The sequence below is a fragment of the Suncus etruscus genome, chromosome 5 (genome assembly GCF_024139225.1).
Source record: "Suncus etruscus isolate mSunEtr1 chromosome 5, mSunEtr1.pri.cur, whole genome shotgun sequence".
Lineage (NCBI taxonomy): Eukaryota > Metazoa > Chordata > Mammalia > Eulipotyphla > Soricidae > Suncus > Suncus etruscus.
The window spans coordinates 97612765-97631468 of NC_064852.1; the positions used below are offsets into that span (position 1 = coordinate 97612765).

At 34.2% G+C, this 18704-nt stretch overlaps 1 protein-coding gene across 1 annotated transcript in view; it reads left to right on the forward strand.

The window, feature by feature from the left end:
• Nucleotides 1–18704, forward strand: part of ABCB11 (ATP binding cassette subfamily B member 11) — a 90238-nt gene that overhangs the window by 9249 nt on the left and 62285 nt on the right. Inside the window, exons 3-8 of the mRNA XM_049773529.1 lie at nucleotides 2787–2838; nucleotides 3614–3852; nucleotides 9504–9591; nucleotides 10695–10828; nucleotides 12671–12842; nucleotides 16546–16670. Of these exons, the coding sequence (XP_049629486.1) occupies nucleotides 2787–2838; nucleotides 3614–3852; nucleotides 9504–9591; nucleotides 10695–10828; nucleotides 12671–12842; nucleotides 16546–16670 (810 nt within the window). The remainder of the gene's footprint in view (nucleotides 1–2786; nucleotides 2839–3613; nucleotides 3853–9503; nucleotides 9592–10694; nucleotides 10829–12670; nucleotides 12843–16545; nucleotides 16671–18704) is intronic.

Consider the following 18704-nt stretch of genomic DNA (forward strand, 5'->3'; position numbering starts at 1 on the left):
GGCAACAAGAGTAATTAGAAGACTAAATTATATCTTTGCTTTTTAGAGAAAATGAATTTAGCTTTTAGATTAACACAGTACTGTTGGGTAAGCACATAATAGTAAATGTTTTAATAAAGCTGCTGAGTGTAATACAATCTGTGGAATATAATCTTGTGGAGAAATAAAAGATAGGATTTAATGTTGAGTTAATGTTGACTGTATATATTTATTCATTTCACAAATATTAATTGAGTCCTTCCTATGTGTCTGGCTTTTATATTGAAGTGGGAAATATAAAAAAAGCAAAGAGGCAAAAAGACTTGAGAGAGGACTTTGATGAAGGATATATAATTAAACCACAGATACAGAAGATAGCATAGTAGTTAATGCTGATTGTCACTTTCTGAGAAGATAAAAGGAAATTAGAAATGGAGATATGAAATGAATTGGGAGGAAGTTGAAATTTTTAGAACTTGGCAAGTTTCCTCTTAGCCCTGTTGAAAAAGTTTCTTTTGAAAAAAAAAAGACTGAAGTAGGGATTTGGCCATGTAGGGCATTGAAGGAAGTTCTGAGATTAGAATGTCAAGGACTGTTCACAATAGGATATAGACTAGAGAGAAAATGAATCATGGAAGCTTCTGGACATCAATCTCAGCAATAAAATGGGATTCAACTCTGAGCTTGAGACAGTGCTAGCATAGCATGTGTTTACATTGGGTTGCTTGAAAGAGATTTATAGCAGAACAATTTGTCTTATTTCAGGAGGAAAAGGGCAAATGGGTGGATGAAAGCAAAGATGTTGTGTCTAAGGTGAATATGGCAGAAAGAATATTGAGAGACGTATCCAAAATCAGGCAGTGTAATTTAAGATGCATAAGGAAGAAAATAAGACATTGACAGGTTTTGGAAGATTTCATAATTTAATTGAGGATTTAGATAATTTCAGATTTAAGCTGAAGTTATCAATATTAATGAAAGGAGGATGGAAGAAAACAAAACAGGTGGTTTCAGAGTACTAATAGAATAGTCTAGTTCCTGGTGAAAGAAAGTTCCCAGGTATATTTATAAATGCATCACTCTGATGAAGAAGAGACCCTCAAGAGTGTAAAAGGAAATATAATTGAGCACAGTCTTATGGTAAGTGAATAATAAAGACTGAACAAAAATGATATTTTGAGAGCATATTTTCTTAAAAAACATATTAACACCAGTTATACATTTTTAAATGCTTAAAGAATAATTTAATCCAACTTCCTCAGCTTACCCATAAGGAAATGTACACAGAAATAAGTCACGGATCAAAACTGAGGCCTAATAGTTATTTGTTAAGCTTTTTTTTTAAGTTACTTACTTGAAGACCATGTTTTACATATATATTGCTTATAATGCATTTGTTCCAATACCAATCCCACAACCAATGTAAAATTTCCTCAGTCATTGTCCCCAGATTCCCATCCATTCCTAAGCTTACCTCCTTGACAGACACAAAATAATACATTTTATATTGCTATTTACAGAAAGAGAAATTATTTTTAAAAAGTATAGCAATAAGAAAATTTGTGAAAATTAGTGTGTCTCACAGCTGCTGAATGATTTTTTGGTAATTGATATACTATTATTTGTTTTGTTTCTGAAGAATAAGTGGCTTAGAATTCATTTTGTTATGTAAATAGGTGTGCTGCTACTGAAATGACAGTATTCAAAAAATTGAAGTTGTTGTGCATCCAGGTATGGGGCTGCATAGTCAAGGAATTTCAAGCACTATGACGATATAGTGGCTTTTATGGGATATAGTTTGGCTGAGATCTTCCAGGAGTACGAGAAGGCCTGGGAAGGTACCTGCATTCACTCCAAAAAAAGTCCTGGTATCAACCCAAATAATATAATATCTGAATTTTTGGTCAGTTTGGCTTCTTTTCAGAGCTCCTTGGTTGAATGATGAAGCTGGGCCATTGGCAAAGTGGCAGGTGTGGGTAGTGGGTGCAACTGGTATGGTTTGGGCAGGGTAGGGACCTCTTCTTTTAGAATTGCAATTTTTAGCTGCAAGGCTTTGTGCCATGATTTGTCACAATTTAGTTACATCTCTTTGACATTAAAGTGAGTCTCTGGAGCTTGCAGACATGGAGACTGCATTGGAGGAAGATGGTTTTGGCTTATTTGTTAGTTTAACTAGAAGTGCAGAATATTTTCTGTACTTCTCAGAAAAACCTCAGTGAATCTCTGCTGAACAAAAGACACAATTATACTGAAATCTCTAGAAGAGGTAAACAGAAGAATAACTGTTTTATTTGGTATTTTGGGTTGTTTTAATTTGGTTTTTGGCTTTTGGGACACACTAAGAAGTGCTTAAGGGTTATTCCTGGTTTTAAGCTTAGGAATCATTCCTTGCAGGCATAAGGAACCATATGGGATGCAAAGGATTAAAACTATACAAGGCAAGTGCCCTCTACCTACTAAACTATTTATCTGGCCTCAGAACAGCTTTTGTTTTTGTTTTTGGGTCACACCCGGCAGCGCTCAGGGGCTACTCCTGGTTCCATGCTCAGAAATCGCCCCTGGCAGGCACAGGTGGACCATATAGGATGCCGGGATTCAAACCACTGTCCTTTTGCATGAAAGGCAAATGCCTTACCTCCATACTATTTCTCCAGCCCCAGAGAACAGCTATTTTTATGAGATGAGACTTGGAAAACTTCATGGAATAGTCTGGCATTTTACTAAAGTATAATGCATAAAATTTCCCTCTACATAGAATTTATCATTGTTCTGGAAAGAATAATTTATAAATTTCTATTTTTGCTCAGGTTAAAAGATGCAAAGAAACATGACAGCAATCAAGTTGGCTTCTTTCAATTGGTAATAAAACTAATCTGATTTATGATATAGGACTTGCGATTGTTATTTGTTCAGATCATATGAAAATGCCAAATCTTTTGTCACGTTTTCAGTTTTTAAACTGTCTTAGTCATAAACTTTGTGTGATGAACATGCTACATGATGATTAGAAACATAATTCTGATTGCTCTTATAAATCTTCTCTGGTATATCAGAAATATATCCCAAAATGTGTCCTGAAAAATAATACTAAGCCATAAGTTATTATTTTAGAAAGGAAAATAATAAGTAACCACATCACATACATTTCTTTTTATAAGTCTTTAGAAATGCCATATAAATGATATTTTCCTAAAATGTGCTCAAAATAGAAGCATGTATATGCACAATAGGCATTCTTATTGTCAACATCAGTTCTAGGAACCAACTTATACTCAATTAATGTCCCACATAGTGTATCTACAGGACAATAGCATATGTAGGGATTGCTTTCCAGTTAAGTTCAATAACTCAGTTAATTAATAGCTCAGAGTTAAAGGCAGCTCTTCAGGTAAAAATCTTTGAATCAGAGATTAGGAAAGACAGAACACAAACTAACAGTAAGTCTAGTATTTTAGATCATTGATATACCATTATTTTGGTATAACTTCTGAGAATTCAACTTGTTAATTACGGTGATCTATTTAAAAATTGCTGTTGAATACTATTTATTATAATTTAGAAACTAAATTAAATAGTCCTCCTACTTCTCCTGCTTTTCACCCATAGATGATATCTGAATCCTTTGTTTTTCAAGTTTCGTTTTTCTTCAACGACTGACATTTGGCTGATGTTTGTGGGAAGTTTATGTGCATTTCTCCATGGACTCTCCCATCCAGGAGTACTACTAATTTTTGGCACAATGACTGATGTTTTTATTGACTATGACATTGAATTACAAGAACTTCAGGTCCCTGGAAAAGCCTGCATAAATAACACCATAGTATGGATCAACAGCTCTCTTCATCAGAATGTGACAAATGGAACACGCTGTGGGTACGCCATTATTTATTTTATTTTAATGCTTTTGCTTAAATCTTAAATTAAAAATCACTGTTTTTTTTTTTAGGAATTCACTAATAAGTTGCACTTGCAGCTTATCTAACACCAAGTGGACAGAAATATAATACATAAATTTTCTGCCCTTGGGTTCTTTTCATGCTTCAGGTTTTTAAATCCTAACCCCAAACTAAAACTAAAAGAAAAAATGAAAATTTTCTACCAAACACAGCAATTGAAATTAGCAATTTTGTGGACTATAGATTGGAAGATGACTGTAACAATACCACCTAAGCCTTCTACCTCTAAGAATGTCTACTGAATTTTAGTTGAGTTGTTATCATGTCTCATGTCTTAAAGTTTACTTTTTTGATGATTCTTTTCTGTCTCTTAGCTTCTTTAACACACACACATTATAATTTTCTCTTTATAATGAAAATTTTGTTAGTGTTAGGGGAGGCACTGCTCCAGTCAGTTGGTGCTCGAGTTTCAATGAAGGAGTAGTATGGTACTGTGAACAGAACCAGCCGTGTAGAAATATCCAGAGCTGATGGTGCTATTATTCTCTTTATGATAAGCCTGACAGACTGCTATGTAATCAATGAGTTCATAGTGTATACAAACTTGACTCACCGTCATGGCATGGACTTTGCAGCCTGCCTCAGAGCCAGAACAAGTTCATTTGCACGTATCAACCATATGTTCAGAATTGGACCTATGGGCAGGGCAAAGAAATGTATATTTCCCCCATTAAAAATATCTAAAGGCTAAATTCCATATTTCAAACTAATCTTTTTTCATCATATTATCTACACTTAGTAGCTTTCATTAATTTACTCCTCTAACTAAAACAACTTGAACATCTATTATGTACCAGGAATTTATCAAAGCATCAAAGGTATATTAGTATTTTAAGAATAATGGTAATTATCTGTTAGTATTTTAACTATAATTTGATGTAACCACCACTAAGTCAATAGAAATTCAGATAATTACATAGCTACAAACTGGTTGATGCTTACTATATGCTTCCCATATAGTAAATACTCTAGCCCTTTAAAAACAATAAGCGTAGAAATAAATGTCCTAATGTCTAAATTTTTGTTTCTCTTTCTAAATTGGATGGTTAATTTTCATCTATATGTCTCCTAACAGCTTGTATGAAAGTGAGACTGTCTCCAAGGACAGCCTTTAAGTCATTCTTATGTTAGAGGACAGAAATGAATAATTTTCTGGAGTTTTCTAATGGAACTATAAAACAATAAAACATAAAATTAATCACATTCCTCTTTGAAAAATATTCACTCACTTTTATCACTCAGTATGATAAAAGCTGCCCATTGTAGAAGATAAAATTTTCAAGGGAAAGTTCTTATAAGTATGAATTGGAAACAAATTTTAGACAGGTACCAAAATGAGAAGTATACTCACGATACTGAGTGATCCTAATACATTATTAGATTAATTTGCCTTTACTCTCTGCATACAAAACATTCATAAGGTAGAAATTCACTGCTGACTTTCCATTACTCATACTTTATTCTTTTTCACTGGGTTGTTTAATTGAAGATATAGAGTGAAAAACAAATAGAGGTTTTTAGTTTTCATTATCTCTGATGAAATTTGAACGATATGAGCAAATATACATATGTCCTGATCTATTTTTAAAATTTCACACAGATATCTACATTTATGGAGACCACATCTTTCTTAAGTCATTCTTTCCCCAAGAACTACTTGATGATTAAATATACTTATTGAGAGGTATTATATTCAATCACAGAGTTTTCATTCAATTCACTTTATATATTTTCTTTTTTAAAATAATATCTTTATTTAAGCACCATGATTACAAACATGTTTGTAGTTGAGTTCAGTTATTAAAAAAAAAGAGCACTCCCATTTTATATAGACTATTGGTAACACCAAGGGATTAAGAGAGGTGTGGACCAAAGTGTTGATAGGCATAATGGGATAATGGAGCAATGTGAGGAATTTTTTTTTGGGGGGAGGGAAGCTTTTGGGTCACACCCATCAGCACTCAGTGGTTACTCCTGGCTCTGCACTAAAAAAGTCGCTCCTGGCAGGCATGGGGGACAATATGGGATGCCAGGATTTGAACCACTGTCTGTTCGAATCAGCTGCGTGCAAGGCAAATGCCTCACCACAGTGCTATCTCTTTGGCCCAGGATTTCTTATTATAATGAGAATGTTTTGTTCTTGATTATATCAAAGTCAGTATCCTTGCTCTCTTAAAGTTTTTTTAGGTATTACCATTGGGGGAAAATTGAAAAAGGGCATACATAAATTCTCTTTATTATTTACCACAACTCATTTGAATCTATACTTACTTGAATATAAAAAGTTTGATCAAGAGCCTGGAGAGATAGCACAGCGGTGTTTGCCTTGCAAGCAGCCGATCCAGGACCAAAGGTGGTTGGTTCGAATCCCGGTGTCCCATATGGTCCTGCATGCCTGCCAGGAGCTATTTCTGAGCAGACAGACAGGAGTAACCCCTGAGCACCGCCAGGTGTGGCCCAAAAACCAAAAAAAAAAAAAAAAAGTTTGATCAAAAACAAACACAGGACCAAAAAGAGAGTAGAGATAGTAAAGTAACTGCTTTGCAGGCTGCTGCAATGTCCATGACCCTGTTTTTGAATCCCTGAGCACTTCAATAGTTAATCCTGATCACAGAATCAAGAACAGTCTCTGAGAAATTGCTGAATGTAGCCCCCAAAACACCCTGAGAAGTCCCTCTTGCACACTCACACACAAAAAAACCTTTTTTTTTTTTTTTTTTTTTTTTTTTTGGCAACAGCTGGCAGTACTCAAGGATTACTTCCAGTTCTTACTGATCTTCCAGTGATTACTCCTGGCAGGCTCAGGGGATCATATGGGATGCCAAGGATCAAATCAGGGTCAGCTATATTCAAGACAAGTTCCTTCCTTCTGTACTATCTCTTAGGCACAAAATAGCTTCTCAATTAAAAACAAAATTATGGATTCTATGAAATGATGAACTAGCCATTCTGGCAAGGTACTACCACTGTGTACAGATTTCTATAATGCAACTTGTCCATTGATTAATATCCTGTGCACAAAAGAATACAAAGCATTCAACATTTTAAAACAAGAACATGGATATACTTATGCCAGATTGTAGTGCTCAGTTTAAGGTTGACTCTGATGTTCACCTTAAATTCAAGTCTACAATGCATGAGAACACTGAAAGAAAAAAAATTGTTAATTATCTTGTCTTAACACTCTCCTAGGCATTTTAAAAAAACTATTGCCATAATAAATTTTTGAAAATGATGTGTAAATTAGATGATGCAATTTGATGATGTATCTATTTCTATAAAAGGCAAGCTCAGATGCCTCATATTTTTTATCACTTATAAGATATCACTTACTTTTCCCCCTCTGTTATCTTTCCCTTATTCTCTCTTCAAACTCTAGTCAAGGAAATCTTGATTCAAGTAGATATATATCAACTTTCCTATCAAAAACAAAGGAATTCTTTTGGGGATCCAAATTACCTGCAAAAATCTATATAATCCTTTTGGTAATTTTAAAAATCACAAGAGCTTTGCACCATGCAGGTGACAAGTGTTTGACATAAAAGAAACCAAGCTGACATTTTCCCCTTCCTATCAGGTTTTCTGAAACGTTTGTTCAACTGTCCCAGAAATATTCTCAACTAATCTTTAAAACCTCAATGGCTTCTTTCCAGAAGTCATAAAATAGATAAATCTGAATTAACTATTAAACTCTACGACATGTCAGGAGTGAAAAGAATCACCTACCTATGCCACCAGCAACACCTAGTAATGATAGTACTGTCAGTTAGATAAACTTTGCTCCAGTGAACCCTGGATCCAGTTCAGGTAGTCCTCAGAACTCAGCCACATAGGAAAGTCACTAACTGCCAGCTCTGTAATTTTTGAAAAACATTACATGTTTGCTAGTGTCAGTATATGATGGAACCACAGAAATCCCAGTAAAACTTTTTGACCAGTTCTCATAGTGTTTTGAATTGGGCCAAACACATTTTATGTCATAGATAGTAAACATTAGAGATTTTTTTCATAAGGCACCATTTTACAGGTGATTCAGAGATCATTTGCTTTCAGAAGATTCTTTTTTTAGATACTTACATATAAATTTTTCATCAAATTTTTTTTCTTTCCCGCCCGGGCAGTGGCCCCTAGAGAAGCCAAATTTTACATTAAAATTTTTTTGGTGGTGGGAATGTTGCACTGGTGAAGGGGGATGTTCTTTTTTGTTTTTGTTTTGGGGTTACTCCTGGCTCAATGCTCAGAAATCGCTCCTGGTAGGCGTGGGGAACGATATGGGATGCCGGGAATCAAATTCGAGTTCGTCCCAGGTCGACAGCATGCAAGGCAAATGCCCTACCGCTGTACTATCTCTCCAGCCCCTATAAGAGCAGGTGTTCTTTTTATGACTAAAACTCAACTACAAACATACTTGTAATCATGGTGCTTAAATAAGATATTATTTAATAAAATTTTGCAAATCTTGTTCACTCTTGGGGTTCCCCTCAAACCATCATTAAAGACTGTGAATATAGTAATCATAGATACTTTGTGCTTTAGGACTTGGTCTAAGTACTGTACATGGAGAGAACTTCGATAGAATCTAAAACCCAAACCAACTTAGAGATGTAAAGAAAAGGCCTGATAGAGATCAGAAAGGATTTAGAATAGATCATCTATGATGAAGCTTTTGCTTTCCAGTTGTCCAAAGAATTATACTTTTCTATTTACTTTATTCTTAAGGATTAAATTGTAACCAGTCCCATGTTATAAAATTTTTATATCTTGAAATAAAATTTTAAATTCATAAAATTTGTTGTATTTTGAAAACAATTTCAGAATAATATTTTCTTCCCTTTCTGGCCCTGCCAGTTCCAAATCCAATTTGCAACAGAGTGACCAGTGGGAAAAATGTTTTAGACTCTTACTATTCCCCACACATGTCTTTGGCTTCAACCTTGACATTCATTCTAGAGAGAGAAGCATTAAAAGCCTTAAAAACAGAAGCACTCTTTCTGGAATCCAAATTACCCCCAAACTCTATGTAATCCTATGTAGCAGAAGAAAAACTAAGTTTATAATTTGTTTTCTTCCTCTATGGGAATATGACACACATATTTCTCACTGTCATTTTGAGATGGAGGAATTGAAAAACTGTCTTAGATTCCTAGATAAAGTGACCATATCCCATCTGATTTACAGTGCACATCTTTATACCAAAATCTTTTTAAACACCTGTTCCCTTAAAAATCTTTTTTAAGTTGTGATTGCTCTATCTTCACATAAGAAGCATGAGTAAAAAGGGACTTTGGGAACAATAGGAGCAGTGGACTATCAGCTAGGGTCTCTTGGCTTTCAATAACTGTGATATTATTTCTTAGGCCCAGACCCATTTTCTCTGAGAAAATAAAAGATAGGTATCTCTGCTTCCTTGCTGTGATTGTGGCCACAAAGTCTGTTTAGGGATTCAGATAGATTAGAATTGTGCAATATAAAACTCATGGTACTTATTTTAAATTCTATACCCATAAACATTATCTCTGATGGCTTGATTCTACCTTTGAATCTCAACAGTTTTTTCTCTTTTTTAAGGTTGCTCGACATTGAAAGTGAAATGATTACATTTGCCAGTTACTATGCAGGAGTTGCTCTCGCTGTCTTAATTGCAGGATATTTTCAAGTTAGTAGTGTTTTCTTTTTTTATGTATAGATTTACAGTGGGTTCAAATATATTAAAATAGAATTAAAATGCACCCTTCAATTGTTTAGTCACAAGTCCTAAGATTTTATGGTTTTGTTGTGGTATATGAAAGAATGGGGAAAATTTCATCTGGGGGAGGATAAAAGAAGTTCTCTAAGAGATAAAGAATAAATCTCTGTACTTAAAAGATTTATAGAATTTTGTTTTAATATCTGATCTTTCCCCTAACGTTTCCTATTTTTTCTTCTAAATTAAAAAAATTATGTTGTGTAAAAATTATCTTTGTAGGTAGAATGAGTAATGACATAAAGTGTTGAAAAAATAAAATTTACTTTATTATTCTCTCTCAGTGCTAAAGTCACACCAAGCTGCATTTCAATTCCAATCTTGTAAACAGAATTTAAAGCTTATTCAATATCTAACTATGGAAGGTTTAAAGTTAGTTAATCCTTATTAAGAAAGGAAAAGATCCTTTCATGTTTAACTTTCTTCTATAGAAAAGAAAAATGTACTTCCTACTGCACTTCCTCCCAGCACCCCCAATATTTAATTGTAAAGAGAAATGAATAATTTTTTCCAATTTGGCACTGCAAAACTTAATAACAGGCTGACTTTTGACAATAAAGGGGTTCCTTCTCAAGCACCTGAAAATTGCATGAATTCTTGTTCACAGAGTTCTGGAGGAGGGTGTGGGTGTGATGGAGGTGAATTTGTTGTCAGGGCTGCGGGGGAGAGGAGTATTCATTTAAAAGTAGCAAGCAAAAACAGTGATTTCAGAGTGAGAGTTTAGTTTTGGCTCTCTGGGCCTGTTGTGTACACATAGAAGCTGAAGTTCTATTAAGTTAAGCCTAAAATTTGAGTTGAATTCAAACCCAAATCTTAAGACTTCCTTGTTCACAGTTGTTTTCACCTCCACTCAGCAGGCAATGTTAGGGCTCACACCCTAGTACCCAAGAGAAGGCTTTTTGTGATTAATTCCCCCCTTTTCTCAGCTGCTACATGAAAATATATTCTTCTGAAAAAAGAAGGAATTAACAAAATATTTTAATGCTACGATTACAATCATTCTCTTCTATTTTCAGATATGCTTTTGGGTAATTGCTGCAGCTCGTCAGATACAGAAAATGAGAAAAATTTACTTTAGAAGAATAATGAGAATGGAGATAGGATGGTTTGACTGCAATTCAGTGGGAGAACTCAACACAAGATTTTCGGAGTAAGTACCTGGTAGAATGTTTTGATGTCTATGTAATTTTTCACTAATAAAATTCAGGTATAAAGTTAAACAGCAAGAAATACATTGGTATTTTCTGTTTCTTAAATTAAACTTTTAGAGATAGTATGATTTTTATAGTAAGGCTTTTCCAAAGATTTTTATTACAAAATGAAAGACAGAATACACAATTTTGTTTTTAGGTCCTTGATAAAAACCATATTGGAATATTTAGAAACTTAAGGGAAGTAGTGCTATTTGGTCTCAAAAGAATAAATTGAGAGATATCACAGTCTATAAAGAAAGCAATACATTTCCTTTGAGGAACAGAAGCTTCTCGGCTTAATATAGTCCCATTTGTTTATCTCCATGTCTACTTGTTTGGAGAGTGCTGTTTCCAATCCTTGCAGATGCCGTTAGTCTCAATGTCATGGAGTGTTTTACCTATGCATTCTTCTATATACCTATGGTTTTGGGTCTGATATCAAAGTCTTTAATTCATTTGGATTTGACCTTTGTGCATGGTGTCAGAAGGAGGTCTGAGTTTTTTTTGGTGTTGTTTTGTTTGTTTGTTTGTTTTTTGTTTTTGCATGTGGTTGACCAGTTTTCCCAACACTATTTGTTGAAGAGGCTTTCATTGCTCCATTTTGTGTTTCTTGCCCCTTTATCAAAGATTAATTGATTGTATGCCTGGGAAACATTTTTTGAATACTCAAGTCTATTTCATTGATCTGAGGGTCTTTCTTCTAAGACCAGGCTGTTTTCTTTATTTTATATGATATCTTTATTTAAACACCGTGATTACAAACACAATTGTAGTTGGGTTTCAGTCATAAAAGTAACACCCTTATTCACTAGTGCAACCTTTCCATCACCAATGCCCCATCACATCCCTCCCCCACCCACCACCTGTATTCGAGATAAGCAGTCTACATCCCTCATTCACTGACATAGTTATGATAGTTCTAAGCATAGTTATTTCTCTAATTGCACTTTTTGTGGTGTGCTTTATATCTTGAGCTGGTCCTTCAGGCCATCATCTCTGGAAATTATTTCATGTCTTTTATTTTTCTGAAAACCCATAGGTGAGTGAGACTATTCTGTGTGTTTCTCTCTCCATTTGACTTAATTTACTCAGCATAATAGAGTCCATGTACATCTATGTATAGAAAAATTTCATGACTTCATCTCTCCTGACTGCTGCATAATATTCCAATGTATATATGTACCACAGTTTCTTTAGCCTTTTATCTGTTGAAGGGCATCTCAATTGTTTCCAGAGTCTGGCTTTTGTAAATAATGCTCCAATGAATATAGGTGTGAGGAAGGCATTTTTGGATTGTGTTTTTGAGTTCCTAGGGTATATCCCTAGTAGTAGTATAGCTGGATCAAATGGGAGCTCAATTTCCAGTTTTTTGAGGAATTTCCATATTATTTTTCATAAGGGCTGAACTAGACAGCATTCTCACCAGCAGTGAATGAGAGTTCCTTTATCTCCATTTATATAGTGACTATTAGAAAGAGAGAGAGAGAAATAAATGATATCCAAAAAACTTTGCCACAGTTAAGCAGACATGAGTTAGGAAAAGGGAATAGATACTGGTGAAGGGATGTATACTCACTGCACAACTGAAATTCAAATTATGAACAAACTTTTGTAGCTCACAATGATTAATACATTTTTAATAAAATAAATTCATGATTTTCCAAGGTGCACCAAACTTTCTAAAATGAGCAGACTATTATGTACAAGGGTAATGAAAATATTAGAAAGAAAGGACAGATTTCTCATCAAGATATTTAACCAAATTCAGTCTTAGTGATCAAAGCCTCTCTTGTTTCTAGTGATATTAACAAAGTCAATGATGCCATTGCTGACCAAATGGCCATTTTTATTCAGCGCATGACAACAAGCATCTGTGGCTTCCTGCTGGGATTTTACCAGGGTTGGAAACTGACCCTGGTCATTATTTCTGTCAGCCCTCTCATTGGGATTGGAGCAGCCATCATTGGTCTGGTAAGACTCTATCATTACTTTTCTCTGAGAATAGCCAAAGATGTGATTGACCCCCTTCTCTTATTGAATCATTATTACTCTTTTTATATATTCAATTTTATTATTTTTAAGCAATAAATAATCTTTGACAAATTCGGAATAAATGGTGTTTTGATGGAACAAATACTTTTGCACTAATATCAAGAGCAGTTGTTAATAGTTCTTAATAGATGCTTCTATTAAGCATCCCTATTTTACCAGTGACCATTAAAAACTTTATGCATTTATCTTTAATCTGTATAACTACTATTGTTTTTTAACATTTTAAAATAAAATATTTAAATAATGCTACTTATTTTGGTATTTAAATGGAATTATTATCATTTAAGTATTCAAAATGAATATTCAGAGAGGTAAAGGAGTTGTGTTTGCACAGCTAATGAATGACAGGGCAGTTTTCAAATTCAAGGTCATCTGACTCTAACTCTTTACCAAATCTCAATAGTCCTACTGCTTCACAATCTTTCAACCTCAAGTTCAAAAGATAGCTCCTTTAGAAACAATAGTCTAAAGCACAATCTCTAAAAGGAAAAAAGAGGAAGAATTTGGGGGATGAGGAGAGCTAGAGAAGAAAAATGCCATAAAGGCAGAAAGAAGGTCAGAGGGAAGGGCAAGAGTGAAGCTGGGGACATTGGTGGCAGGAAATGTGCATCTGTGAGGGGATGAGTATTATACATTGTATGATTGAAACTCTATCTTGAGCTACTTTATAACTGTGTATCTCATGGTGATTCAATTAAAAACTATTTAAAAAATTCTTTTCTTAAAAAGGCCCAGTAAACATACCTAGGTGCACATCAAGCACAAAAGATTTTCCTAAACACAGCTATGTTCTCCTTTCTAGCTGATCAATTTGAGATAGAAAGAGAGATTATCTAACCCCTTCTAAGAGTCATAGTCTTGCTTTCAGGTATTCACTCAGATCAAAACAAGGTGTAGGAGTAAGAATTTGGGGTCATCCCAGTCATCCCCTCCCCAAATTGTGATTTCTTGTTTTCAGAGTAGATAATTGATCACAGAAGTAGATACTAATAATTTATTGATTTTAGGAAAGATAATTAATTATAGAATTAGATACCATAATTGACTGTAATCAAAAACAGAAATCCAATGAAAAGCTGTACACATTCTCATATATTTTTTGGCTACAGGTAACGATCTCTGTGATGATATTTTCTAATAAAATATTTACTATAATTCACTAGCTATCTCACTCAAGTATTATCCAGGTAATTTTTATGGACATAAATAAAGAGCTTACTTCACTTAATTAGGTCACCATCTGTCTCTACCACCTTGTCATTAAAATATGGATAGTAAGTCTCTTGAAATAATTCTGATGATTAAAGGCACAAGCCATGTATGTCCTTAATGTGGAGTCTGGTACAGAATTCCTTGCTAATAAGATTTTAGATCTTATATTTTTCCATTCAACCACATTGAAAAGTTTTATAAAATTCTTTCTTTCCAAATATTTTCTAGCTGACACTCCTGGGAAGCCTTAGTTATGTAATGGATTTTAGGGACTCTGCAGTCATTTGATTTAATTTTCTTCACCCAAATGAAAATAATATTTTTCTTCAAACTCAGGATAAGCAACTATTTATACTCTAATCTCATGTCACATTTTAACATGCTAGATACCAATAACATCTTGGTTCCACATAAACTCAGAGCACAGATTCAGACTCAGAACACAGTTTTTGTGTTCATATTTCAGCTTACAAATGTGTCACCAATTCGGAATGTACTAGTTTCTTACTGAATTCAGGTCTGTGCATGTGTCTACAAGGTGAGGTAACTATGTACCTATATATCAAAACCATTTTACTGTTAATGGAGTTTCTTAAGAAGGCTGGAGGTGGGCGTGGACATTAGGTCATTGGGAGGTACTTTGTCACTGGTGGTAGAATTGGAGTTGGAACACTGAAAGCCGGAAACTCTATTATTAAAAGCTTCATATATCAGAGTGTTTAAAAACAAAGAATAATGATATAACTCCTGAAAAATTACAAAAACAAGTAACAATTTTACTTGAAAAAAACAACAACAACTTCACTTAACTGAATTCAAAAGCAGGACCAAAAATAAAACCTGGAGAGGTAATATAGAACAGGCTAGAAGTTATTGAGATTTTTCCATATCTGACTTCTACATTCATGAGAAACATGAATACTTGTTATCTCATCCCCAGCATCCATTTTTTTATGGTTGTTTATGAGTTAAATGGAGGTATCCCTAGATAATTTAATATGCCGTTGCAATAAAATCTTGAAACATTTACAACTATTTAATTTTTCCATTACTATGCTGACAATATTTCCAAAATAAATTGGTCAAATAGCAATGTCATCCAAAAACACTGAAGAAAATAACCTGACTTTTCTTATTGTTGCCTTTTAGTCATGAAAATTATAAAATACGAACTTGTAAAATATATCAAAATAAATTATTATTATTACTTATTTTATATATTAGAATTCTGTTTAATATTGCATTTGATGACATTTGTATTGCTCTGAGACTTGAAAGCTCAAAGGATAAGCACAAGTTTTGCACATGGAAGACCCAGATTTGTTCCCAAGAGCCATATACTTCCTTGGATACAGAGCCAGAAATAGCTCCAAGCAATGCTGTGTGACCCAGAACCAAACCAAATAAAAAATGCATAAAAATGAGTTTTTCTGCTAAAAGATTAAAAGCATTATTTTAAGATAAATTTTATTGATTTGAGTAATGCATATATTTAGGCCCTTGAGTAAATGATAATCTATAATATTTTCTTATTTTCCTTTTTTTTGTTATTTGTTTTGATTTGTTTTGGTTTTTGGTTTTTGGGCCATACCTGATGATGCTCAGGGATTACTCATGGCTATGCACTCAGAAATTGCTCCTGACTTGGGGGACTATATAGGATTCCAGGGGATCGAACTACAGTCTGTCCTAGGCTAGCATAGGTAAAGCAGATGCCTTACTATTTGTGCCACCACTCCGGTCCCTTTTATTTTTTTAATCTGTGCCATAGGTTTCTTTGTAATAAATTCTAACATGGCTCAATCGTAATTCAATTTTAAAAATAATTATTACTAAATGCAATGCCTTTTATATCTTTTTGTAAAGAACAGGACTATTTTCTTGAGTCTTTTATTAGTCATAACTAGTTGAATCAAAATAGTATTTGATCTGAGATTCTCCTGTAGAATCACCCTTGAATACCTGTAAAAACTCAAAAATGCTTATGTTTTTAATATCTCGAGGTGTTACCTCACCAGACCTCATATTTTGCCCCTGAACTTTGTCTATAAAGCATGCAATGGCCACTAGCAATGAAATGAGACATGGTTTAATTCAAAAACTTCATTTGTATGGTCAGCAAAGTACTATGGTCTCATAGAACACTTATTTTGGATCATACTTGGTGAGAAATTTTTTAAGCTTTTTAAAAATAAAATCATATTTATATATTTAATAACCAAGCACCATAAATGAGGCCTACCATTGGTAAACTCAGAACACATTTACTAAGCACCATTTCAGTGAGGATCTTATATTAAAGATCAAGTCTGAGTTACATCTATATTCTGCTAAATGAATCACTGAGTTACAAGATGATTTATCCTCTTACCTGATCTTCATTTTTCCTTTTTCTTTTTTTGTATTTTAGAGTGTATCCAAGTTTACTGACTATGAATTGAAGGCATATGCCAAAGCAGGGTCAGTGGCTGATGAAGTCATTTCAGCTATTCGAACTGTGGCTGCTTTTGGTGGTGAGAAAAAAGAGGTTGAAAGGTTTGTTAATTGAAGTGTAAGCTACTTTATTAAAATACACTGTTTTTGCATAGCCTTCCTATCTTTTCATTTTTTGACAGGTATTAGGTTTTCCTAAATCTATAGTACCCTGCTGTGGATTTTGTTAAGAGGTAACTAAGCTCCACATCACTAATCATCAGGGAGATGCAAATCAAAACAACTATGAGGTACCACCTCACACCCCAGAGATTGGCACACATCACAAAGAATGAGAACAAGCAGTGTTAGCGGGGATGTGGAGAGAAAGGAACTCTTATCCACTGCTGGTGGGAATGCCGTCTAGTTCAACCTTTATGGAAAGCAATATGGAGATTCCTCCAAAAACTGGAAATCGAGCTCCCATATGACCCAGCTATACCACTCTTAGGAATATATCCTAGGAACATAAAAATACAATACAAAAATCCCTTCCTTACACCTATATTCATTTCAGCACTGTTTACCATAGCAAGACTCTGGAAACAGCAAGATATCCTTCAACAGATGAATGACTAAAGAAACTGTGGTACATATACACAATGGAATATTATGCAGCTGTCAGGAGAGATGAAGTCATGAAATTTTCCTATACATGGATGTACAGGGAATCTATTATGCTGAGTGAAATAAGTCAGAGAGAGAGAAAAACGCAGAATGGTCTCACTCATCTATGGGTTTTAAGAAAAATGAAAGACATTCTTGCAATAATAATTTTCAGACACAAAAGAGAGAAGGGCTGGAAGTTACAGCTCACCTCATGAAGCTCACCACAAACAGGGATGAGTTTAGTTAGAGAAATAACTACGTTTTGAACTATCCTAATAAAGAGAATGTCCGAGGGAAATAGAAAGCCTGTCTAGAGTACAGGTGGGGGTTGGGTGGGGAGCAGGGAGACTTGAGACATTGGTGATGGGAATGTTGCACTGGTGATGGGTGGTGTTCTTTACATGACTGAAACCCAAACACAATCATGTATGTAATAAAGTTGTTTAAATAAAAAAAATTAAAAAAAGAAAGAAAGAAAAAAAGAGGTAACTAAGCAGAATAAATTATATTGGTATAGATACTTAAAGGACTCTCAATCTTTTTTTAATCTTTTTGAAGATTTACAGTTTGTTCTCATTAAAAAGTTATTTCCAAATTGTGTTTTAGTCATTTTAGAATATTATTTTATAAAGTCATGTTAGGTTAGGTATTTATTACAAATATTTACGATGTGTGCATATAATATGTCTGAGTTAAGGCAGTGATTGCTATTATTGGCTAGATCATAGAATTGTGAACTCTTGTGCTTTGATTGAGTTTCCACGGTGTCTTCTTTCATGACAGTTAACCTGATATAACTTTGTTTCCTCCTTCATGATTGTAAACCTGACAGTCATGTTAAAATATCATTTTTTTTCTTTTGGGGTGGGTAGTGTGGGTCAAACCCAGTGGCACTCAGGGGTTACTTCTGACTCAGCTCTCAGAAGTCTCTCCTTTTAGGCTAGGGGACTATATGGGATGCCAGGATTCGAACCAGAGTCTGCCCCATGTTGGCCACGAGCAAGGCAAAAGCCTTAGAGCTGTGCTATTGTTCTGGCCCCCTAAAACATCAATTCTTGGTCACAGAACAGATAGATGAACGTAAGCACATGAGTTGGTGCATAAAACTAGATCCAAATCTGGGGAAAGCCATTGCATCATTTTCTCATAGAAAGAATGTCATAAGACTTAGTTAAGCAAGTCATTCACAAATAGTATTAACTCTTTTGTGTCCAAATATTTACATTAAAATTTTTTAATAATATCTTTATTTAATCACTCTGTTTACAAATATGTTTCTAGTTGGGTTTCAGTCATAATAATGAACACACACACCCTTTAACCAGTGCAACCTTCCCAGACCTTTGAAAATTCTTAAAAATAAAAAAAGAGAGAGAAAGAGAGAATAAAAGAAAATTCTTTGGGGAGTAGAAGGAACAAGCTTATAAATCATACAAAAATTAATCAGTAATGGGATTTTGTTACTTAGTTATTATCATTCAACACATT